At 46.2% G+C, this 25,558-nt stretch overlaps 1 protein-coding gene across 1 annotated transcript in view; it reads left to right on the top strand.

The window, feature by feature from the left end:
• The window catches only part of SNRNP200 (small nuclear ribonucleoprotein U5 subunit 200), a 915,618-nt gene that overhangs the window by 562,687 nt on the left and 327,373 nt on the right, over positions 1-25,558 (top strand). The window contains exons 28-29 of the mRNA XM_029604465.1: positions 5,711-5,900; positions 6,560-6,733. Of these exons, the coding sequence (XP_029460325.1) occupies positions 5,711-5,900; positions 6,560-6,733 (364 nt within the window). The remainder of the gene's footprint in view (positions 1-5,710; positions 5,901-6,559; positions 6,734-25,558) is intronic.

Below are 25,558 nucleotides of genomic sequence, written 5' to 3'. Positions count from 1 at the left end.
ATCGTAGGCAGGCCAGTCTGACTGCCCGGGCTTCCAGTTGGTTGATGTTCCATCCCAACGCTTCCTTGTCTCATTGCCCCTGGGCTGGTCAGGGGTTACCCAGATTACTACGGATACTTCTAGTCAGGATTCTGACCCAGATGACCCAGACCTCCAGCCCAAGCCCCCATAGAGGGTGGATGTAGACCCTGATTTACAGCACCAAGGCACAATGCATGGGGCGCATGCTGCGGAAGGGGATGACTCTAAAGTGGTGCGCCTCTTTAGAAAGGAGGAGTTGGGTCCCCTTTTTCCTTCTATTTTAGCTGAACTTGGCATTGAAGGTCCCCCTGAGGAATCTAAACTGGGTACTATGGATCCGGTGTTGCTGGGTCTGAGAGGCCCTGCCTCTTCATTTCCCTTTCATTCTCGCTTAAGATTTGCTCTTCCATGAATGGGATACCCCAGACCTGGGATTGAAAGTGAGTAAAGCCATGGACACGCTATATCCTGTGCCAGAGGATGCTTTAGAGCTGCTTAGAGTACCCAGGGTAGATGCGGCAGTGTCCTCTGTTACCAAGAAGACCACGATACCGGTTACTGGAGCTACAGCACTGAAGGACCTGCAAGACAGGAAGTTGGAGGTGCAACGTAAAAGGATTTTTGAGGTTTCAGCACTGGGAGTGCGTGTGGCTATTTGCAGCAATTTCGCCTGGATTCAGCAGTTGCAAGCTAGCGCCATCTTATTGGATGAAGAGGCTGCCCAGGCAGGTCATCTGGAAGCTTCGGTGGCGTTCAGCGTGGATACACTACATGATTTTTTGCGCACATTGGCCAGATCCATGGTTTCAGCTGTCTCAGATTGAGAAACTGGTCGGCGGATGTCTTCTCCAAGTCACAGCTTGGGTCCTTGCCCTTCAAAGACAAACTACTTTTCGGTAAAGACCTGGAAGATATGAACCCCCCTGCTCTTCACTCCTTTCCCCCACTCCCTGCCCCTCCCCGCCTCTCCCCTCGCCCCCCAAGCACATTACCGATCTCCCCCCTCTTAACCCTCTCCCCCTAACATTTTTATTGTAAATAATATACTTGTATATAATTATTTTTTATTGCGTTTAACCATTTTATTGCGTTTCTCTATCTGTACTGCATTACCATTGTTTCCCCCCCCCCCCCTTCCCCCGTTGGCCATTTTTTGTTACATGGAAACCAATGTGATGTTTTCTTAACGAATGTCGGTATACAAAAACTTTAAATAAATAATAAATAAGTCCAATCTCTGGGGGAGAATAAGATTCCTAATTTCTCCCTGCGGTTACGAAACCAAGCGAAGAGCGGTGCAGGACACTTTGCAACGACTTCTGCAACTAGGGGCCATTGTCTCAGTGCCTCCGGAGGCAAGAAAGAAAGGCCATTACTCCATTTACTTCATAGTGCCAAAAAAAAAAAGAGGTATCCTTTCGGCCCATTCTGGATCTGAAAAGAGTAAACGGATGTCTCCGGGTCCCCTGGTTTCACATGGAGACGCTCTGGTCAGTCATTGCCTCTATGCACAAGGGAGATGTTCTAGCATCCTTAGACCCCACGGAAGCGGATCTTCATATAGGCATTCGGTCAGACTACCAGAGGTTTCGTCGGTTTTCGGTACTGGATCAGCATTTTCAGTTTCGGGCTCTGCCCTTCGGTCTAGCCACAGCGCCCAGGACATTCACCAAGGTGATGGTGGTGGTGGCAGCTCATCTCCGCAGGGAATGGTTACTGGTGCATCCTTACTTGGAAGATTGGCTGATTCGTGCAAAATCGAAGGCGCTTGCCCAGGAGGTGATTCAGAGAGTGCTTCAGCTCCTGCAATCACTGGGCTGGGTGGTCAATTTCGCCAAGAGCCGACTGGAGCCCACTCAGTCGTTGGATTATTTGGGTGCTCTATTCAACACTCAGCAGGGCAGAGTTTTTCTTACCACAGAACACATCTCCAAGCTGCAAGTCCAAGTAAGAGGTTTAATGCTCAAGCACCCACCCAGTCAGAGATTACAGGTTCTCGGGTCGATGACTTCAACCATAGAACTGGTACCCTGGGCCTTTGCTCATATGAGGCATTTACAGTCCGCCTTGCTTTCCTGATGGAACCCAGTCTCCGAGCTTTTTCATCTACCTTTGCCGCTTATGGAGGCAAGTGCGATCCAGTCTCGATTGGTGGTTGGTGACAGATAATTTAACCCGAGGAGTTTCCCTGGAGGTGCTTGACTGCATAGTGGTCACCAGGGTTGCCAGTCCCTCTGGTTGGGGTGCAGTATGCCGAGGGCAATCGGTGCAAGGACTTTGGTTTAAGGTTTATTATTATTTATATACCGTTGTCTCAGCAAGCCTTCACAATGGTCTCCCGTCGAATCACTCTGGTCGATCAATCAACTGGAAACCAGAGCGGTATGGTTGGTGTTGCAAGCGTTCCATCCTCTCCTCCAAGGCAAGTCAGTCAGAATTCTCTCAGACAATGCGACCACGGTGGCTTACATCAATCGCCAAGTTGGAACCCGAAGTCAACCGGTGGCGATGGAAGCTCGCGAATTGATCAGCTGGGCAGAACAAAACTTGGTGAGCATAGCAGCGTCTCACATCATCAGCGTGGACAGTGTATAGGCAGACATTCTCAGTCTTCAGCGCCTAGATCCTGGAGAATGGCCGCTAGCGGAGACAGCCTTTCAACTCATATGCGATGCATGGGGCACGCCCTGCATGGACCTAATGGCAACTTTTCAGAATGGCAAAGCGCTGCGGTTCTACACTAGTCGCAGAGAGATGGGAGCAGAAGGGGTAGATGCCCTAGTATTGCCTTGACCCACCGGGGTTCTGCTGTACGTCTTCCTGCCCTGGCCATTTATCGGCAAAGTGCTCAGACGGATGGAGATCCATCTAACGGAGGTCATTCTGATAGCTCCAGAATGGCAGAAACGTCCCTGGTTTGCGGACCTTCTCAATCTCGCGGTGGACCGTCTGCTGCGGTTTCCAGTTCTACCAGACCTACTGCATCAAGGGCCTGTTTGTTTGGAGGAAGTCTATTGCTTCTGTCTAGCGGCATGGCTTTTGAAAGGCAGAGGTTAAGTCGCAAAGGCTATTCACCGGCTGTAGTAGTTACGCTTCTCCGATCGCGTAAGACTTCTACCAATCTCACATATGTTAGAGTATGGAAAGTTTTTGAGTCTTGGACTGAGAGGTTGCGCCTACCTGGGCCTCTGTGTCGGATATTATGTGTTTTCTACAATCTGGTCTTTCTAAGGGTTTGTCATGTAGTTCCATCAGAGTGCAGGTGGCGGCGCTTGGTTGTTTGCGTGGCTTCACCCAGGTTGTAGTATTAGCGGCACACCCAGATGTAGTTTGTTTCCTTAAGGGAGCAAAACCCTTGCGTCCTCCAATTCGGCATCCTTATCCATCGTGGAGTCTGAATTTAGTCCTCACTGCCCTTTGCTCGGCGCCTTCTGAGCCTTTGGAGAGATAGACTCTAAAAGATCTTACCTTAAAGGTGATTTTTCTGGTGGCCATTACATCTGCTCGTAGGGTGTCTGAACTCCAGGCGCTTTCCTGTAGGGAACCCTTTTTGCAGATTTCGGATTCAGGCGTTTCTTTAAGGACGGTTCTGTCTTTCTTGCTGAAAGTGGTTTCCTCATTCCATGTCAACCAACCGGTGGAGCTGCTGGCCTTCATGGCGTTAAACTGTTTGGATCCTTTGGCTGGCGACTTGCAGAAGCTCGACGTTCACAGATCCTTGCTGCGTTACCTAGAGGTCACCAATGAGTTTATTGTGACTGACCATCTTTTTTTGCTGTGGAGCGGTCCTAAACAAGGACAGCAGGCGTCCAAAGCTACTGTAGCTCGTTGGCTAAAGGAGGCTATTAGTTTGGCCTATCTCCTTCGTGATAGATCCCTTCCTACTGGTCTGCGTGCCCACTCTACTCGTTCGCAAGCGGCGTCTTGGGCAGAGTGTCAGATGGTATCACCGCAAGAAATTTGCAGGGCGGCTACGTGGAAATCCCTGCATACTTTTGCGAGAGATTACAGACTGGATGTCTAGGTTCCAGGAGGATTGGAGAGGGAGTGCTTCGAGCAGGCGTCTCCTGATCCCATCCCAGGTAAGAAAGCTCTGGTACATCCCAGGAGTCTGGACTGATCCGGGTACGTACAGGGAAAGGAAAATTAGTTTCTTACCTGATAATTTTCGTTCCTGTAGTACCACGGATCAGTCCAGAATCCCGCCCGTCAGAGACATGGAAGAAAGGGAGAGTCCACTCTTTTCTTCTGTATTTTGTTATTTCAGATTGGCAAAGATTTGAAATTTTTTGTCCTCAAGTGGTTCTCAAGGTTCAGGGCACAGGAGGGTTCAGTGGACCAGTTTGTTTCTTTTATTATATATAGTTAAGATGGTTTTGAGAGTTCCATTCTGCTTTGACATTGAGTAATACTGCCGGACTGTAGGTGGCACCAGCCTATTTATAGGCGGAGTTTGTTTTGATAACTGCTCTGTCTCCATCTGCTAGATGGGGGGGCAAAACCCAGGAGTCTGGACCGATCCGTGGTACTACAGGAATGAAAATTATCAAGTAAGAAACTAATTTTCCTTTCAATGAGAGCACAGAAGGTTTTGTGAGCGGAACTTTGGTTGATGTCGCCAGTAGACATTTGAAAAGTGGCAACCTGGTCTTTTTTGCATTCATTTTGAAGCATTATTTACTAGATGTTTGAGCCTCAGAAGAGGCTTCCTTTGGCTTGGAGGTCTTATGAACAAGTTTGGCAGGATCTCGCCCATTTCAGATGAAGCTTGGGAACATCTGTCTTCACTGATCTAGCTAGATGAAGAGGAAGGAGCAGAATCTCCCACTCACCCATGCAGCAGCATCCCATCCTCTGCCTAGTATGACCCTTTGTCTCCCTACAACCCCAATGAGAATCTCCCTCTCTCCTTCACCCACCCCCCATTTCAACAGCATTCATGCTTATGGTAGGGGCTCCAGGCTTCTCCTTTCTTCTTCAACAGCATGCTTACTGAGGTTCCAACATTCTGCAGCACTGCACTTCTGCTTTTGTGTCGTACCAGAGAGCCTGCCGGGAAGTGCTTCAGGTGGTCATGGCCTGCTTCAAATGCTGCATTGGCAGCACCAAGCAACAGGTACTTTGCCTGCCGAGGAGGCGGCGCTGTGGGACTTGAAACATCACATCAGTGGCACTGGAAGGCAAGTGCTTTTGCTGGTGGTGGGTGGAACTTGAAATGCTGCAGGTGCTTTGGCCCACACTCCAGCAGTTGCTAGAGGCCTGGACACACTGCATCTGTAGTTCTGGGGCTGCTCTTTAATAATCACCCTAAAGTCAGGATGAAAATCAGTTTAAAACGATTGTCATTTTTTGAAAAATCGTAGAATTTATTGGTAAAAATCAGTTTAAACTGAAAACAAAGGATCTTATGAATACTGTAGTTTCTATCCTTGCAGAATTAGAGTGGTTCTATAATGGAAGCACAGTGTGCCTTGTTGCTTGGGGAGCTTAACAGAGTAAGTGAGGTTCTGCCACTTAAAGTTTCTGAGACTCTTTCTTTCCCTCACTCTTTGTTTTGATATCCCAGAGTCTAGACAAACTGAATATCCCAAATGCCTGCCAGTGATCTCATGCCTTGCTCTTATCTTTACATGTGTGTGTGGCGGCAATCTCATGCCCTGCTGACCGCTTTACAATTTTTTCTTCTTAGGTGCACGGCTCCTCGGAAGCCTTTTGGATCTTGGTGGAGGATGTGGACAGTGAAGTGATACTGCACAATGAATATTTCCTGCTGAAAGCTAAATACGCACAGGATGAGCACCTTGTCACTTTCTTTGTGCCAGTCTTCGAGCCTTTGCCCCCACAGTATTTCATTAGGGTGGTGTCAGACCGCTGGCTCTGTGAGTCCCTCCTTTATATGCTGAGCATTAGCACTGTATAGAGTCTCTCCATCCTCTATGAACTAGGCTGTGGCTGGAGGGGGGGGGGGAAGGGTGCTGAGAGAGGATATCTGTGCTGAGCCTGAGGTGCTTGAAGTGGGTGGGGTGAGGTCAGGAGGAATTACAGAGTAACATAGCAAGTGCTGCGCATGAAAACTTATGGCACTTTAGGTTTGGGCTTTACTTTGATGACAGCATCTGGCGCACATGTTATAAGTAGGAGCTAAGAGGCCAGAATGTAGACCTTCAGCTTCATATTTGCATTATTGTGGTAAGGCATAATATTTCCTCCTAAAAGGTAATGTGAAACAGAACTGGTTGAGTGCAAAAGAAACATCATCTGAAATCTAGAAAGTCAGTTAAGATCTATTACTAGTGTGAGGGTCAGTGACTCACTGGCCTGGCCTTTATAATGAAGTTTGTCAATGAGTCTTTTAGGTGCCAATATCTTGAATGTTAGTGGAAATCAAAATGTTTAAACTGGATTGCATTTTTTTTGCTAATTTGATATTTTGCATTTTGCTTATACTTTCATGATGTATATGAATTTGTTTGTGCTGTATACTCTGAAGTGTAATTATACTAGTGTATCTTTTCTGTGCTGCTGTTCCTTTTCACAGCATGTGAAACTCAGTTGCCTGTGTCTTTCCGCCACCTGATCTTACCCGAGAAATACCCTCCACCCACAGAGCTACTGGATTTGCAGCCACTGCCCGTTTCTGCCCTGCGGAACAGTGCCTTTGAAAGTCTTTACCAAGACAAGTTCCCATTTTTCAACCCTATCCAGACCCAAGGTAAGTCGATCATCCAGGCCTTAGAGCATCCATATGGGTTCTTCCTGCAGCAAGCTTACCATGTCCTGAGACAGGCCAACCTTCCAGCCTGCTTCTGAATCAGTCCTGGTGGTGGTAATCTGTTTCTCTGAAGCTTAGAAGCCCAAGCTCTTCTGTGTGATACAAATTGCTGTCCATGAGTCCAGGGATTAATACACCTCTGACAATTTATAAACCAAATAGGCTCCCTCTATCTAAAGATTGTGGCCTTTTGGAAGTGCCATCTGCAAGACATGCAAGACAAAACTCACCTCAACTCAAAAGAGAGCAATTTCACTAGGAAGCCCTAAACTCTAGAACACCCTCCCAATCAAACTCAGAACACAACAAAACTTAAAAACTTTGAAAAAAGATCTAAAAACCTGGATGTTTACCAAAGCCTACCAACTCACTCAATGACTCTAAAACACCACTTCCCTCCTAATGACACTATGCAAACATGTGGAACCAATGCAAGAAAGTAAGATAACACATAACCGAAACCTGTATAGCTTGACCTACGAACTACATTTATAAAACCAACAATATCTATGTTAACAATCACATGAACCTTTTGGAAACTCTGTTAAACATCGAAACTTTGTAAACCGTTGTGATGGCGAAACCGAACGACTGTATATAAAACTCGATAAATAAATAAACATGCTCATTTGTGTATTACAAAGGAGCGATTATTTTTGATAGTGGGACCCCCGACTGTGGGCACATTGACACAAGATATGTGATTAGAAAGTTGCCCTAAGACATTTATTTATTTATTTAGGCTTTTTATATACCGACATTCTCAATACAAATATCAAATCAGGTCGGTTTACATAGAACAAAACTGTCGCGGTTAAGGCATTACATTAAACAGAGTTTCTGAACATAAGAACATAATTATTAAATATTAAATAGACAACAATAACTCGTCAAAATAACGTGAATAAATGTAGGGAATAGCTAAAAAAGAGGGTAGGCTAAATAGGGATATACAGGTAACTGAGAACAGTGTTGATGAGCAAAAAACATGAGTAATACATGAGCTAGTAATACATTTAAGAATCTTGTTACGTTTGCCTTATTCAGGCAAGCTTTTTATTGAATTTTATCATCTTATTTTCAGCTAAACAGTTTGTTTTAACTTTTAACCTGCACATTTCAAAGTAAATTGTACGAAGTGTTTTATATTTATTTATATTCATTGTAATTATGCATTAGATCATTATTGTTTCTGAACATAAACACTTTTATTACTTATTGTGGGTTTTTTTAATGATTGTATGTTTGATGTTCCCTGCTTAATAGCATAAGCAGGCTATAAACGAATAAATCAAATGAAATGAAATATACCCAGGTCCTTTGTGATAAAGTCAATTAGCGGTCTGGGCACTCCTTTTTACTCTTCCTTGTACAGTGTAATACAACATGTATATGCTGGCAACAGTTCCTTTTAAAGGTCAATATTCAAAGGGTTTTAATCTAGACTGACCTGAGTTTTAAACTTCCCACCCCATCAATTGGGTGAATTTTTGCCATATAGGTCATTACCCGACTAACATTTAATCAGATTAAAAAGGCAGGGCAGAGGGCATTCCAGGAGCGTGGCTAGCATTTATCTAACTAGCACCAATATTCAATACTAGCTAGATAAACTTAGCCAGATAAATCTAGTAAGAGAAAATGCTATCCCAAAGTTACTTGCCTTTAGCGGACCATATTAAGCGGGACTCTTATCTGAGAATTAGGAATTTGCATTTGTTTAAAACTAATACGGAATCCAAACCAAATCAGGCAGATTTGTTTTGGTTGTTGACAATGAATAAAAATGAACAATACCCAAAACAAATTTTTGTTTGCATCCATTTTCATTTCCCATTAAAGTCTATGGAATAAGTAAAGTTTTAGGGGTGTTTTCCCTTTCAAGGCAGCTAGCATAGTGCTTAGCAACCAGTGATATCACATTTATTTATTCACTTTTGTATACCGGTATTCGTGGGAACATCATAACTGTTTACATCAATACAATAAAAACGTAACATAAATTAACAAACATTCGTAAAATATATAAATCATTAAAATTATACTACATCTATGTAAAAAATTAACTCATATTAGCTAAAAGTATAGATAAGAGCAAAATAAAATGTAGTAAAATAAGTGAATAACTCAGTTAAAACATAAATAATGTAAAACAAGGTAAAATAAAAAGAACTCAAGAAATCAGAAATATGAAAAAGAAGAAACCAGGGGCTGGGTCTGTTTAGGCTGAAGCTTGCTCAAATAGCCATGTCTTCAATTTTTTCTTAAATGATTGTGTGTGGGAATCTAGCCTTATGTCTAGAGGTAATGTGTTCCATATTTTGGGACCAGCTAGAGAAAGAGCTCTATCTCGAACCGTATTCAGGTGCACTTATTTTGGTGGCGGGATGGATAATAATGCTTTTCCGAAAGCTGATTGGAGCTGCCTTATTCAGAAGGGAGCAGGAGCAAGTTAGGAAGCAGGACCGATCAAGGTCAAGCATTCTTTTCAAACAGCCTATCCTAGTTGACATCTGCATGGATTGACGGTGATTTCCTCTTTTCTTCCAACCCTAAATTAATGCCTGCTAGTCTCTGGGTAAGAGAAGAGGATAGTTGGATTTTGAGCTCTTAGACCTGAAGAAAAATTAAGAAAAGATTGGGAAAAGGAGAAATGAAAAGTGAGGTGGGCTTTATCTCTGCCTTGTTTCTTGTCAAAAACACAGTTACTGTTTTCCTAGTCTTTTATCTGTTTTCCTAGTCTTTTATCTGTTTTCCTAGTCTTTTTTCTGTTTTCCTAAACTTTTATCTGTTTTGCATTAACTGTAACAACTGCAAAGAGAAAAGGAAAACTTAGTATAAGTTCTCTGTAGTGGGAGCAAGTCTGTGTATTGACACACAGATTTTTAAACTAGAAAAGTACACTGCAGTATTTGTATATCAACTCGGGAACAGAGCAGAGGAGCCAGGCATTAATATTTGCTCCTGAGTCGTCCTCTTGTAGTGGGGAAAGTGTGTAAACTCTTTGTATATAGTGGTGGAATAAAACAGCACCACTACTTATTTCGAATTTCTATACCGACATTCTTGAACAAAGATATCAAATCATACTTCCAGGTACAAACAAAGATATCAAATCATACTTCCAGGTACAGGCAGTGTGTGTGACAGAACTCTTTCCATAGGCAGTGGACATTGAGCACTCTCAGACTCTGTCAAATTTCCATCATGCCTAGGGAATCAGAGGAAGGTGCAAAGAGAGCAGATAAACTTTTCCTTCTCCTGGAAGATCAACCTCAAGTGAAGTAAATCTGGTAGTAGTAGTAGTAGTACCAATACCAGCACTGCCCTGCCTTAAGCTAAAGAGATTTTTTTTCTTAGGGGGGAATCACAGGCAGCATCGAGTAAGAAGAAGCTGAGCTTTAAGATGATATGCTGTTAGGTCTTTTCTCACAGGACAAGCAGGATGGAATTACTCACTTATGGGTGACATCATCAGGATGGAGCCCTCTCGGAACACTTTTGTCAAAGTTTCTAGAACTTTGACTTGGCACACTGAGCATGCCACCAACCCTGCATCCAGCAGGGGTCCCCCTGCAGTCTCTTTTTTTCCATGCAGCAGTAGCCACGTGGGTTGAGGAGCTGTCACACCTATTCCTGACAGGAATTTTCCTAACGGAAATTTTTTCCAAAAAATTGTAAAACTTCACCCCATCCGGGGTCCCCCTTTCGAATATCGATACCCGCTAGCGTTAGGTAAGGCTTTACCTTGTTTTTGCGGTCGATTACCGAAGGTTCCCTTTTCAGGCCCGATGGCCACCGACCACATCGCGGTTAATATTTTCCTTAGTAAGCATGGCTGCAGGTTTTCGACGGTGCCCCAAACTGTCTGAGGATGATGTCCATCACGGACCCGCATCAGGTATGTGTCCTGTAATTGGGGGTTACCCATGACATCGCGACTTGTACAAATGCGCCCAAATGACACCTAAGGGTAGCCGGGCCCGCTTAGAAAAAAGGAATTTTCTGTTTCAAACTAAACAGCCAACTCCATCTAAAACCTCGACCTCATAGACGCCGTCGCCTCACCAACCGGCCACTGGCGATTTCTCTTCCAAAGATGTCCACCTCTTTGTCCTCTGCGCCGGTGAAGGGCCGGGCCAAGCACTGGGAAAAACACCGGCATCGAAAGGCTTCGTCTGCTGATCTAGGGCAGGCCTCGACGTCTGCATCGATGGAGCCACCGAGGAAGAAGGCCTGCACTGAGGAGCCCTATCCTCCTCCATGCCCGTGTCACTGAGGCGTTCCCCACCATCAGTGGTGCCGGGAGCTGCGATTCCACTTTCACCGGTGGACCCTCCGGCGATGCCTGTGCAGCCTCCAACTCCAGAGCTGGTATTCCAAACACCAGATTTCCGCGAGGAATTGAACTGGATGGTTAAAGTCAGTCATCCAAGCACTGCAAGGTCTTCTGGCTCCGATCTTGGTCACTGATCTGATGCCTACGGTGCTGGCTTCATTACTGGACAGGTTGGACACCTTATCGGGGCACTTCCACTGGTGCCCCCGAAGACACCTATATTTTCATCGATGCCGATTCCCCTGTCATCGAAAGATGAGGAATCATCAATGCCAGATCTGGTTCCAGGCCCATCGGGGGTTCTTCCACCGAAGCATCCATCAAGGTCATCGGTTACATTGGTGCCCATCCCGTCTTCGGTGCCGCATCAGCCCTTATCGGTGCCTCTTCAGATTCCCTCGATGCCATGACCGGATCCAGCTGGAATAGGCCTTTTCCTACCATCAGGAGGCCCACCCGATGCTGGAGATCAGCCATACCCGCCCTGGTCTGATACCTCAGATATCCAGGATACTGATGACATTCCCTTCCCCTCCTGATGAGAGAAGACGTTCACCTCCAGAGGAACTGTCCTTCATTAGCTTTATAAAGGAAATGTCAGAAACCATTCCCTTTAAGCTACAAACAGAGGAAGACTTCAGACACAAGATGCTGGAAGTCCTCCAATTGTGGATGCCCCCAAGGACATTATGTCTATACCTGTTCATGAAGTCCTCCGTGAACTTCTACAATGAACATGGGAACATCCAGGTACGGTGCCACCAATAAACCATAAGACGGATGTCACCTACTTGATACAGGCAGCTCCTGGGTTCCAAAAGACCCAACTGTCTCACCATTCTGTGGTGGTAGAGTCTGTTCAGAAGAAGGCAAGACGACCTAGACCACATTCTTATACATTCTTCTGGAAGGAACAGGTTTCTTGATGCCCTGGGACGCAGGGTATTCCATGGATCCATGTTAATTTCATGTATTGCAGTTTACCAGCTTTACATGACACAATACACAAGGAACCTTTTTAAACTTCTTCAATACTTCTTGGAGTCCCTTCCAGATGAATTCCAAGAGCAACTCAACTCTATACTCAAGAAGGGCCTCTATGCTGGAAAGCACGAGGTCCATGCTGCATACGACATCTTTGACACAGCTTCTAGTGTGTCTGCAGCCAGGATAAGTGCAAGAAGATGGGCATGGCTGAAATTTACGGATTTACAGCCGGAAGTGCAAGAGAGGTTGGCAGACCTCCCCTATATAGGTGATAATCTCTTCGGAGATAAGATTTAGGAGACTGTCGTGCAGCTCAAGGACGACCACAAGACATTGTGCCAGCTCTCGTCTGTACCATCTGACTTTCCCTCTACTTCAAAACGTCCCTTCAGAAGAGAGGCTAAGAGGACAACCTATAAGACTCGTAGGTATTATCCTCCCCCATCTCACAGCCGCCCAACCAAGCCATATCAAAAGGGTCAAGCTCATCAGTCCAGGCCTCAGAAAGCCCAACCAGCTCCGCAGGCTGGCCCTGCTTCGGAGTTTTGACTCCCGGCTAGAGAGCAAGTGTCAACCTCCACTGCCATCTCTGCCAGTGGGTGGCCGCTTGTGCCACTTCACCGCCATCTGGCAGACAATCACTACAGATCAATGGGACCTCACGGTAGTGTCTCAAGGTTACCATTACAACTTCCTTTCAGTGCTATCGGACTCCCCACCTCGGCTGGGGTGGGGTATCTCCAACCACTCACCACTCCTGGAGGAGGAAATAACAACCCTCCTCAAATCTAATGCCATAGAACCAGTGCCCCCTCTACAACGAGGAAAAGGGTTCTATTCTCGATATTTCCTAATACCAAAAAAAATCAGGAGGCATTCGTCCAATTTTAGATCTTCGTGCCTTAAACAAGCATCTACAAAAGGAAAAGTTCAGAATGGTAACATTGGGCTCCCTGCTCCCTCTTCTCCAAAAGGGAGATTTGCTTTGCTCTCTAGACCTACAAGATGCATACACGCATATAGCAATAATGCCTAAGGCGACAAAGCATCCATGTCTACCCTTACCTAAGGCCCAGCTCCATTATTACTAGATTTTTGTTAATACCATTACCTACTAGGTATATACCAGTTTTTGTATTTTTTAATTTTATTTTCAATCCTATTTTATTTTTAAATTTTATTTTTACCTTTGTAAACCATTTTGACAAATAACCTTGCTTTGGAAAAACGGTATATAAATACTTTTAAATAAATAAGGGCTCCATCCGAGAAGGGGGTCCTAACCTTCCTCCGTCTAACCCTACAGCTACTACTGTTACTGGGATTTCTAGTAAACTACCCAAAATCCAATCTGGTTCCGTCACAGATCCTCTCCTTCATTGGAGCAGACTTAGATACCAACCAGGCAAAAGCTTTTCTCCCAAGGGATCGTGTCCACACTCTTGCAACCCTTGTGAAACTAGTGCTGGCTCGCCGATCCACAACGGCTCGTCACTTACTAACACTGTTGGGTCACATGGCATCCTCGGTTCATGTTACTCCAATGGCTCGTCTAGCCATGAGGGTGGCACAATGGACACTGAAGTCCTAGTGGTCTCAGGCCCACCATCCAATGTCCGGCATTGTCCAGGTCACCAGGCAGCTCTGGCTCTCGCTACCTTGGTGGATACAAGAGTCCAATCTTCTCAGAGGATTCCTTTTCAGGCTCCAGAACCTCAAATAACACTGACAACAGATGCTTCCAACCTCTGTTGAGGAGCCCATGTCAACAGCCTGTAAACTCAGGGAACTTGGTCTGCGGCAGAATCACAACATCAATTACATTTTCTGGAGTTCAGGGCAATAAGTATGCCCTAATAGCTTTCAAGGATTGCCTATCCAGCAAGACAATCCTGGTCCAGACAGACAACCAGGTAGCGATGTGGTACATCAACAAACAAGGCGGGACGGGTTAATACCTGCCATGTCAGGAAGTAGCACAGATATGGGCCTGGTCTCTCTCTCACTCCATGTTCCTGAGAGCAAACTTCCTATCTGGCGTGGACAATGTACTTGCGGACAAATTGAGTCAGACCTTTCACCCCCACGAATGGTCTCTGAACCCCTCTGTAGCAAAGGTTCCCTGTACATACTAGGATCAGTCCAGACTGCTGGGTTATGCCTCCCCTCCAGCAGATGGAGTCAGAGAAAAGCTGAAAAGCACCCCCTAGATATACCTGAGTGCCACCTGCGATCCCTCAGTATCTTCTCTGACTCCAGCAGATTGAGAGGCATAACCTTGCGGTCCTGATCCTTTCAAAATTCTACATTGGTTGTACAGGTTTGAGTGTACGGTGATCCTTGACTAGATCAATTTAGTTCATTTAGACAGTGTAAAAAAAAACAAAAAACAATTAAGTTTACTATTCGCTTTTCCTTTATTGTCTCACGCACTGTGTGGGGGTCTGATTAAGGGCAGGCTTGTCAGGGCAGTGCCCTAAAGCCTCATACCCGGAGCTAATTAGTCCCTAGGTGACCAGGGGGAGTATTTACCGGTGGGCCAGTCACTCTCCCCCCAGTTTGCATGTACCAGAGGCCTTACCTCTGAAGGGGGCTCATCCATAGAAAGTAGCAGGGAAGCTGCTTGGTTCTTGTGAGCGCTGAAAAAAAAAAAAAAAAAAAAAAAAAATATATATATATATATATATATATATATAAATCACAAGAGAAGGTGCAAGTAAGTCCTGTTGGTGACAGGCTGTGGCACAAGTTTTACTCAGCCTCGGCCTGCCGTTTTAGGGTCCCGGGACTCCGGAGGGGGTGGCTTGGTCACCCGACGCGATTCTGCTCTTGTGGCAGCACCTTCCGATTTTGGCGTGCTTTTTTTCTTGGCAGATCCCGTGCCTAAATGCCACGGTCTTCTGCCTGCGGGGGGGGGGGCGGGGGCGCGACTCTCCTGAGAGGGTCTCTGCTCCCGATGTCTTCCCGGGGACGAGGGACTCTCTCGGGGGCCGAGCACTGCCCGCGGGTCTTATTCCTCGCGGCCACGGAGAGTTACAGCGATTCGGGGGCAGAGGCCGGTCCTGCCTCCAATCGAGGAGGGAGCAGTGGCCATCTTGGCCACGCCGAACTTAGAGGAAACAGCGTCGGAGGAGGGGACTTTCCTCCTCTCTCTCCTCCGGCCCTAAGCCCGCAGCGTAGTGATTTCGGGGCGCCCTCCCGACCCGTGGAGGATACTTTCAAGAGGCCAGCCCCGTTTTCATCGCGTTTTGTGCTTTTAATGCACAAGGCCTTCTTAGAGGCAGAAACTGGCTGGGAGGATTCGGGTCCCTCCCCCCCCCCCTTTAGATTCCAAGGTCAGTCCCGGACCAGGGGAGGGTGGAGGCTCGTTGTCCCTGTCCACAGGTAGATGCTGAGTTTCCAGAGCCCTCGGAGGAGGGGATTTTGACGGACAGGTGTCAGTGGAAGGGGATGATCCCCAGATCATTCGCTTATTTAGTAAGGACGAGCTGAATCACTTGATCCCGCAGGTGTTGAAGGAGCTGGAAATTCCGGCACCCCAGCTGGAGGTGGATAATTCCCCAGGGGATTCTGTTTTGGCGGGGCTCCGTGGACCCCCACAAACCTTCCCATTTCATCCTAAATTGTTTCAGATTGTGTCTAAGGAATGGTAATTTCCAGAGGTTTCCTTACGGGTCGGCAGGGCTTATGGATAAGTTGTACCCCCTGCCGACTGAGTCCTTACATCTCCTCAAGCTTCCCAAAGTGGACTCAGCGGTCACGGCCGTGATAAAACATACTACCATTCCCATGATGGGGGGGAACAGCGCTTAAGCATCTCCAGGATCGGAAGCTGGAGATTTTATTGAAGCGTATTTTTGAAGTTTCTGCACTAGGCGTCCGGGCAGCAGTCTGTAGTAGCCTCATGCAGCGGGCCACGCTTCGCTGGGTTCAACAATTGCTTATGCCCCAGGACCTCCCGCCGGAAGAAGCGGAGCAGGCTAACCGCATGGAGGCTGCGGTCGCCTACACAGCGGACGCCTTATATGATCTTCTTCGGACTTCTGCACGCACTATGTCCTCAGCAGTATCCGCAAAGTGACTGCTCTGGCTTCTTCACTGGGCGGCGGATGTTTCCTCTAAGTCCCGTTTAGGTTCCTTTCCCTTCAGAGGGAAATGGTTGTTTGGGGACAAGCTGGAGCAGCTCATTAAGGACTTAGGGGACAACAATGTTTATAAGTTACCCGAAGACAAACCCAGGCAGTCTCGCCCCTTCGGCGCTTCCAGGGGCTGGTTTCGGGGCCAACGTCGTTTCTGTGTGGGGAGAGGTGTTTTCTTCCCTCAGTCAGTAGGCGTCTCGGTCACAAGCTTGGACACATTCCTTTTGTGGCAGACAGCCTCAACGGTTGGGGACATAGCATGCCTTTACCCCCAACAAGGCTGCGCGATGAAGAAGCGCCAACCCATTCCGCACTTCAGGATCGTCTGTCCCTGTTTCGGGAAGGAATGGTCAAGATAATATCAGACCAGTGGGTCCTCGACGTTATAAGACACGGTTACGTTTTGGATTTTGCTTGTCCGCTCTGCGACCTGTTCCTGATATCTCCCTGCAGTCCTCCTGCGAAGCAGCAGGTGATTGCGCAGACGTTGGATCGATTACGGGCGGTGGTCCCAGTTCCTCCTGCAGAACGTCATAACCGGTCGATATTCAATTTACTTCATGGTTCCAAGAAGGAAGATACATTCTGACCAATCTTGGATTTGAAACAGGTCAACAGAGCCCTGTGCGTTCCGTTTTTTCGGATGGAGACGCTGAGGTCAGTCATTGCGGTTGTCCACAAGGGAGAATATTTGGCTTCTTTAGATCTAAACCGAAGCGTATCTCCATATAGGAATTCAGGAGCATCATCAGAGATTTCTGAAGTTCATGGTTCTGGGGGAAGCATTATCAGTTTTGTGGCCTGCTGTTTGGACTGGCAACGGCCCCCAGAATATTCACCAAGGTGTTGGTGGTCGTCGCGGCGTCCCTTCGCCGCCAGGGGATTCTGGTTCATCCCTATTTGGGACGATTGGGCTCATATGGGCAAAGTCGAGGGCTCTTTGCAAGTTAGCGGATCAATCGTGTTGGATCAGCTACAGCGCTCAGTTGGGTAATCTACTTTTGTGAAGAGTCAACTAATCCCAACTCAGCAGTTGGAATTTCTGGGAGCCCGATTAGATACTCCGGCGGGGCAAAGTCTTTTCTAACCCCGACAGCGGATGGTCAATTTAAGGACTTCAAGGTGCGGAGCCTGTTTGGAGCTACCCTCGCCTATGGCCTGGGATTATTTGCAGGTGCTTGGACATAGGCTTCATACTCTGGAAATGGTTCCTTGGGCCTTTGCTCATATGCACCCTTTGCAGGGAGTGCTGCTTTCCTGTTGGGATCCCAAGTCGGAGGACTATCAACTGCTTTTGCCATTGCTGGCAGCCGGCATGGTCCAGTTTTCAGTTGGTGTTACTCCTGGACCACCTCCTCCAAGGGGTGGACTTGGAACCTCCACCTTGGGTCATTGCTACGACAGATGCCAGTTTGACCAGCTGGGGAGCGGTATAACAATCCAGAGCAGTACAGGGTCAATGGTCCCATCGACAAGCCACATGGTCAATCAATCGGTTAGAGACCAGGGTAGTCCGTCTAGCCTTGCGTCGATTTCTCCCATTGGTGCATGGCAAGGCGGTGGCGGATTCTATCAGACAATGCGACAACCGTGGGCGTATATAAACAGGCAAAGGGGCACGAGAAGTTGTCCGGTCGCCGCAGAAGCAAATCTATTGATGGCCTGGGTGGAATGCTTTTTGACCCGCATCGTGGCTTCTCACATCGCAGGCGTGGATTTTCTCACATCCCAGGCGGATTTTTTCATATCCCAGGTGGATTTTCTCACATCCCAGGCGGATTTTCTCAGTCGACAGCACCTGGATCCAGGAGAATGGGAACTGTCCTCCGAGGCGATGCATCTCATAGCTCACCGGTGGGGAACCCCGCGCTTGGATCTCATGGCGACTCAGTCGAACGCCAAAGCGGCTCATTTCTTCAGTCGAAGGAGAGAACACGGTTCAGAAGGGGTAGATGCTCTGGTGCTTCCGTGGCCTCGGCACATACTCCTTTATGTGTTTTCCCCATGGCCTCTGGTGGGAAAGATTCTAAGGCGCATAGAGTCCCACCGGGGTCTGGCTATCTTATTTATTTATTTATTTATCTATCTATTTATTTATTTTGAATTCTTATATACCGACATTCCTGTAAAGTATACAGATCACACCGGTTTACAGTAAAACAGAACCGTCGCGAGAGGGCGATGCATTTGAACGTTTAGAAAAACAAAGGAACATTTACAAACCATAAGATGCTTCAATACAGGATGAATAAAAGACTTCAATACTGAGTAAGAGCATATAAAACATAAAATATAATGCTTAGGTCCAATGGGTCTAAGATGAATAATAACTGGGAAACTGAAAGGGGAGAGGCAGGGCTGGGGGGGGGCAGGAGAAAATAGGAGAGAAAGAGCAGAGGCAATAACTAAGGAAGAAGAAACCCCAGATAAGACCTGGGAGGACTGGGTTGAGAGTGCGGCGTGCCCATTGTCCACGAGCCCTAATCCATGACCTTAGAATGGCGTCAGTGTGAGCTTCAGTTTCCAGGGAAAGCTTGACTGAAAAGCCAAGTTTTTAGATATTTCTTGAAAGTCTGAGGGCAAAGTTCTTGACGGAGATCTGGTGGAAGAGTGTTCCATAGAGTGGGCCCTGCTGTTGATAGCGCTCGCTTTCTTAGAGAAGTTTTAGCAGTGGGGGGGGGGCATACAGAGAGCCTTTGTACGCTCTTCTGACTGGTCTGTCTGAGGTGTGCGGACGGAATTGGCTGCTGAGCTTGAGAGGGGAGATTTTATGGATGTCCTTGTGGATCATCATGAGAACTTTGAAAGAGATCCTAAATTTGATGGGTAACCAGTGAAGTGACTGAAGGATGGGAGTGATGTGATCTCTTTTATTTGAGTTGGTGAGTATCCTAGCGGCGGCATTCTGGACCATCTGCAGATGTTTGAAGGTGATCGCGGGAAGACCTAGAAGGAGGGAGTTGCAATAGTCAATTTTAGAGAGGATGATGGATTGCAGCACCAGATGGAAGTCTCGGAAATGCAGGAGAGGTTTCAGTTTTTTAAGTACTTGCAATTTAAAGAAGCATTCTTTAGTGGTATTTTGGACAAATGTTTTAAGATTAAATTGGTTGTCGAGCAGAACCCCTATATCTCTGATGGAAGGTGAGTGATTGATAGCTGTTTTTGTGAATTGTGAAGAGCTTGGGGAGTTGAGGAGGATGTTTTCGTCTGGTGATATGATGAGGATCTCTGTCTTATTTGTATTGAGGATCAGGTTTAGGCTGGTGAGAAGGCTGTTGATCGATTGCAGACAACTATTCCAGTGGGACCATTGGGACCTATTGGCTCCGGAGTGGCCAAGAAGGCCATGGTTTGCGGATCTCATCAACCTAGCGATGGACGGTCCTTTACATCTTGGGCATTTCTCGAATCTTCTGCGACAAGGGTCCAGTATTTTTCGATCTAGCGAATCGCTTTTGTCTGGCGGCTTGGCTTATGAGAGGAAACAACTAAGAAAGAGAGGTTATCCAAAAGCTGTGATTTCCACTCTTCTTAGAGTGCGCAAGACTTCGTCGTCCCTCGCCTATTCTAGGGTTTGGAAGGTTTTTGATTCCTGGTGCAGTGAGTTGGGGGTGTCCCCACGGAGAGCCTCCATAGGCCATATTCTCGCGTTTTTACAAGGCGGCCTACAGAAAGGACTAGCTTACAGTTCGCTTCGGGTACAGGTAGCGGCCCTGAGCTGTCTACGGGGCAAAATTGACTGTTCTTCGGTGGCCTGTCACCCGGATGTTGCTCGATTTTTATGCGGGGTTCGGAATTTGCGTCCTCCGGTAAGAGCACCTTGTCCATCCTGGAGCTTGAATTTGGTTCTTCGTGGTCTCTGCGCTTCACCATTTGAACCTATCAAACGAGCTACTTTGAAGGACTTAACCCTCAAAGCGATCTTTCTGGTGGCTATTGCTTCAGCGCATTGTGTTTCGGAACTCCAGGCGTTGTCGTGCAGAGAGCCGTTCTTGCATATCTCTGAGTCCGGAGTGTCTTTGCGGATGGTTCCTTCCTTTTTGCCTAAAGTGGTTACGGCCTTCCACGTAAATCAGTCGGTGGAATTGCCTACCTTCTCAGAGGAGGATCTCCGATCTGCTTGAGACCTGAGACGTTTGGATGTCCGCAGGACACTTTTGAGGTATTTGGAGGTGACTAATGATTTTGTGGCATGGTCCCAAGAAGGGACTTCAGGCTTCTAAGACTTCTATTGCCCGTTGGTTGAAGGGCGCAATTGCTTTTGCATACATCTGTGACGGTCGTCCTGTGCCGGATGGTCTTAAAGCTCACTCTCTCAGGGCTCAGGCGGCATCCTGGGCTGAAAGTCAGTTTATGTCACCCCAGGAGATTCACAGGGCGGCTACTTGGAAGTCATTGCACTCGTTTGCTAGACATTATCGGTTGGATGTCAGGGATCCGGCGGATTCCTTTGGCAGCAGTGTGCTTCGAGCGGGACTCTCCGGGTCCCACCCCATTTAAGGCAGCTCGGGTACATCCCAGCAGTCTGGACTGATCCTGGTACATACAGGGAAAGGAAAATTAGTTTCTTACCTGATCATTTTCGTTCCTGTAGTACCTAGGATCAGTCCAGACGCCCGCCCAAGTCTTTTTATTATGGGAGAGTCCGCTCGTATTCTTTCTGTTCCTTTGTTTCTTTCCAGTTCCTGATGCTGCAGAGTATGGTCAAGCTCACAAGTTATGTGACGTTATCTGTTCTCAGGAAGTTAGATTATTGTATTTTCAGTGCACTGTACTATTTAGTCTAGTCATTGGTGGTTCAAAAAAAAAAAAAAAGGGGGGGGGGGGGTTGCTGTTCAGCATGAGTGAGAGACATATATTTCATTCTGCTTTGATATTCTTATACTGAGGGATCGCAGGTGGCACTCCGGTATATCTAAGGGGTGCTTTTCAGCTTTTCTCTGACTCCATCTGCTGGAGGGGAGGCATAACCCAGTAGTCTGGACTGATCCTAGGTACTACAGAAATGAAAATTATCAGGTAAGAAACTAATTTTCCTATATCTTCCAGCAGTGGGGCTATGCGCACATAGATCTCTTTGCGTCCATTCACAACTGCAAAGTGAAAAATTTGCTCGCTACATCGCAGTCACGGGATACCACCAAGGGAAGCTTTCGCCCTTTCGTGGTCACAGGGTTAGTAGCGTGCTTCATAAGGGGCTTACTACATCCCCTGCCTGGGACCTCAATGTAGTCTTAGCAAGGCTCATGAAATCTCTGTTTGAGCCTCTACACTCCTGCGAGCTGCGTTATTTCACTTGGAAAATGCTTTTTCTCCTATCTTTAACGTCAGCTCGCAGAGTTAGTGAGCTACAGGCACTAGTGGCATACCCACCTCATCCTAAAATTCACACTCATCCTAAAATTTTACACTCATCCTAAATTCACACTCATCCTAAAATTTTACCGAAGGTAGTATCTGAATTTCTCTTGAATCAATCCATTATACTACCTACTTTCTTTTCAAAACCCCACTCACATCCAGGTGAGAGAGCGCTGCATTCCTTGGACTGCAAACGTGCCCTAGCATTTTATTTGGAGCACACTGCAGCCCATAGGATGTCCACCCAGCTGTTTGTCTCCTTCCATAAAACTAAACTGGGGGTTCCGGTGGGCAAACAGACCTTATCCTTCTGGCTAGCGGACTGTATTTCCTTCTGCTACCAGCAAGCAGGCCTTCCACTGCAGGAACGCGTGAAAGCACACTCTATAAGGGCCATGGCAACATCAGTAGCACACCTCTGTTCAGTGCCTCTTACTGACATCTGCAGAGCTGCTATGTGGAGTTCTCTCCATACCTTTGCAGCTCATTATTTCCTGACAAGGTTGGCAAGCAAGATTGCATTTTTGGCTAGTCTGTTCTACGCAATCTGTTCTCGGTTTAATAACCCAACTTCCTTCCAGCAGCCCATTTGAATTTCAGGATGCCCGCCTAACCAAACCCACCCCTGTTGTTGTGCCTGTTGCACGTCTTTGGGTGCTTTTGGTACATTTACTCAGGCATCCTCAGCTCGCTATTCACCCATATGTGAGGACTACCATCCTGCTTGTCCTGTGAGAAAGCAAAGTTGCTTACCTGTAAACAGGTGTTCTCACAGGACAGCAGAATGTTAGTCCACACGAAACCCGCCCGCCACCTCGCGGAGTTGGGGTCGCTTTCGCTTTATTTTATTTTTCGCTCGTACTTTTAATATAAACGAGACTGAAGGGGGGACCTCTACTGGATGCAGGGTTGATGGCATGCTGGGCATGCTCAGTGTGCCAAGTCAAAGTTCTAGAAACTTTGACAAAAGTGTTCCATGAGGGCTCCATCCTGATGCTGTCACCTCTATGTGAGGACTAACATCCTGCTGTCCTATGAGAGAACATAAGAACATAAGAAATTGCCATGCTGGGTCAGACCAAGGGTCCATCAAGCCCAGCATCCTGTTTCCAACAGAGGCCAAAACCAGGCCACAAGAACCTGGCAATTACCCAAACACTAAGAAGATCCCATGCTACTGATGCAATTAATAGCAGTGGCTATTCCCTAAGTAAAATTGATTAATAGCCATTAATGGATTTCTCCTCCAAGAACTTATCCAAACCTTTTTTGAACCCAGCTACACTAACTGCACTAACCACATCCTCTGGCAACAAATTCCAGAGCTTTATTGTGCGTTGATTGAAAAAGAATTTTCTACGATTAGTCTTAAATGTGCTACTTGCTAACTTCATGGAATGCCCCCAGTCCTTCTATTATTTGAAACTGTAAATAACAGAGTCACATCTACTAGTTCAAGACCTCCCATGATCTTAAAGACTGCTATCATATCCCCCCTCAGCCGCCTCTTCTCCAAGCTGAACAGCCCTAACCTCTTCAGCCTTTCCTCATAGGGGAGCTGTTCCACCCCCTTTATCATTTTGGTTGCCCTTCTCTGTAACTTCTCCATCGCAACTATATCTTTTTTTGAGATGTGGCAACCAGAATTGTACACAGTATTCAAAGTGCGGTCTCACCATGGAGCGATACAGAGGCATTATGACATTTTCCGTTTTATTCACCATTCCCTTCCTAATAATTCCTAACATTCTATTTGCTTTTTTGACTGCTGCAGCACACTGAGCCGATGATTTTAAAGTATTATCCACTATGATGCCTAGATCCTTTTCCTGGGTGGTAGCTCCTAATATGGAACCTAACATCGTGTAACTACAGCAAGGGTTATTTTTCCCTATATGCAACACCTTGCACTTGTCCACATTAAATTTCATCTGCCATTTGGATGCCCAGTCTTCCAGTCTTGCAAGGTCCTCCTGTAATGTATCACAGTCTGCTTGTGATTTAACTACTCTGAATAATTTTGTATCATCCGCAAATTTGATAACTTCACTCGTCTTATTCCTTTCCAGATCATTTTTATATATATATATATATATATGTATTGAAAAAAGCACCGGTCCAAGTACAGATCCCTGAGGCACTCCACTATTTACCCTTTTCCACTGAGAAAATTGAACATTTAATCCTACTCTCTGTTTCCTGTCTTTTAACCAGTTTGTAATCCACGAAAGGACATCACCTTCTATCCCATGACTTTTTAGTTTTCGTAGAAGCCTCTCATGAGGGACTTTGTCAAACACCTTCTGAAAATCCAAATACACTACATCCACCGGTTCACCTTTATCCACATGTTTATTAACCCCTTCAAAAAAAATGAAGCAGATTTGTTAGGCAAGACTTTCCTTGGGTAAATCCATGTTGACTGTATCCCATTAAATCATGTCTTTCTATATGCTCTACGATTTTGATCTTGAGAATAGTTTCTACTATTTTTCCTGGCACCGAAGTCAGGCTCACTGGTCTATAGTTACCCGGATCGCCCCTGGAGCCTTTTTTAAATATTGGGGTTACATTGGCCACCCTCCAGTCTTCAGGTACAATGGATGATTTTAATGATAGGTTACAAATTTTAACTAATAGATCAGAAATTTCATTTTTTGAGTTCCTTCAGAACCCTAGGATGCATACCATCTGGTCCAGGTGATTTGCTACTCTTTAGTTTGTCAATCTGGCCTACTTACATCTTCCAGGTTCACAGTGATTTCGTTCAATTCGTCTAGCTCATCACCCCTGAAAACGATCTCCGGAACTGATATCTCCCTAACATCCTCATTAGTAAAACACGGAGGCAAAGAATTCATTTAGTCTTTCTGCAATGGCCTTATCTTCCCTAAGAGCCCCTTTAACCCCTCTGTCATCTAATGGTCCAACCGACTCCCTCACAGGTTTCTTGCTTTGAATATATTTTTTAAAGTTTTTATTATGAGTTTTTGCCTCTATGGCCAACTTAATTTCAAATTCTCTCTTCGCCTGTCTTATCAATGTTTTACACTTAACTTGACAATGCTTATGTTTTATCCTATTTTCTTCAGATGGATCCTTCTTCCAATTTTTGAAGGATGTTTTTTTTGGCTAAAATAGCCTCTTTCACCTCACCTTTTAACCATGATGGTAATCGTTTTGCTTTCTTTCCACCTTTCTTAATGCGCGGAATACATATAGACTGCGCCTCTAGGATTGTACTTTTAAACAATGTCCAAGCCTGTTGAACACTTTTAACCTTTGCAGCTGCACCTTTCAGTTTTTTCTAACTATTTTCCTCATTTTATCAAAGTTTCCCTTTTGAAAATTTAGTGTTAGAGCTGCAGATTTACTTTTTGTCCCCCTTCCAGTTATTAGTTTAAATTTGATCATGTGGTGGGGCCACTTGGCAACCACTGTTGCCAAGTGGCCCCACCATCGTTACGTCTCTCACCAAATCTTGTGTTCCACTAAGAATTAAATCTAAAATAGCTCCCTCTCTTGTTGGTTCCTGAACCAATTGCTCCATGAAGCAATCATTTATTACATCCAGGAACTTTGTCTCTAGCAAGTCCTGATGTTACATTTACCCCGTCAATATTGGGGTAATTGAAATCTCCCATTATTATTGCACTGCCAAATTGGTTTGCTTCCCTGATTTCTCTTAGCATTTCATCATCTGTCTGACCATTTTGTCCAGGTGGACACCTGTTACAGGTAAGCACCTGTTACAGTTAAGCAACCCTGCTTTCCTAAGGTGCAGCGACAGCAAAAGGCATAGTCAGTGGAGGGTGGCATTGGTATTGACAGTGGAGGAGCTAGGGTAAGGCAAGTACCAAGAGTGAGCAGCCAAAAGCAGCACAGCACTCTCCTCCATGGCAGTTCCTAAGTAGTATCAGCAGCAGGTCCTGCAAT

The sequence above is a fragment of the Rhinatrema bivittatum genome, chromosome 5 (genome assembly GCF_901001135.1).
Source record: "Rhinatrema bivittatum chromosome 5, aRhiBiv1.1, whole genome shotgun sequence".
NCBI classification, from domain to species: Eukaryota; Metazoa; Chordata; class Amphibia; order Gymnophiona; family Rhinatrematidae; genus Rhinatrema; species Rhinatrema bivittatum.
The sequence above is the reverse complement of the archived record's forward strand: the minus strand, read 5'-3'. Positions and strand labels throughout refer to the sequence as shown.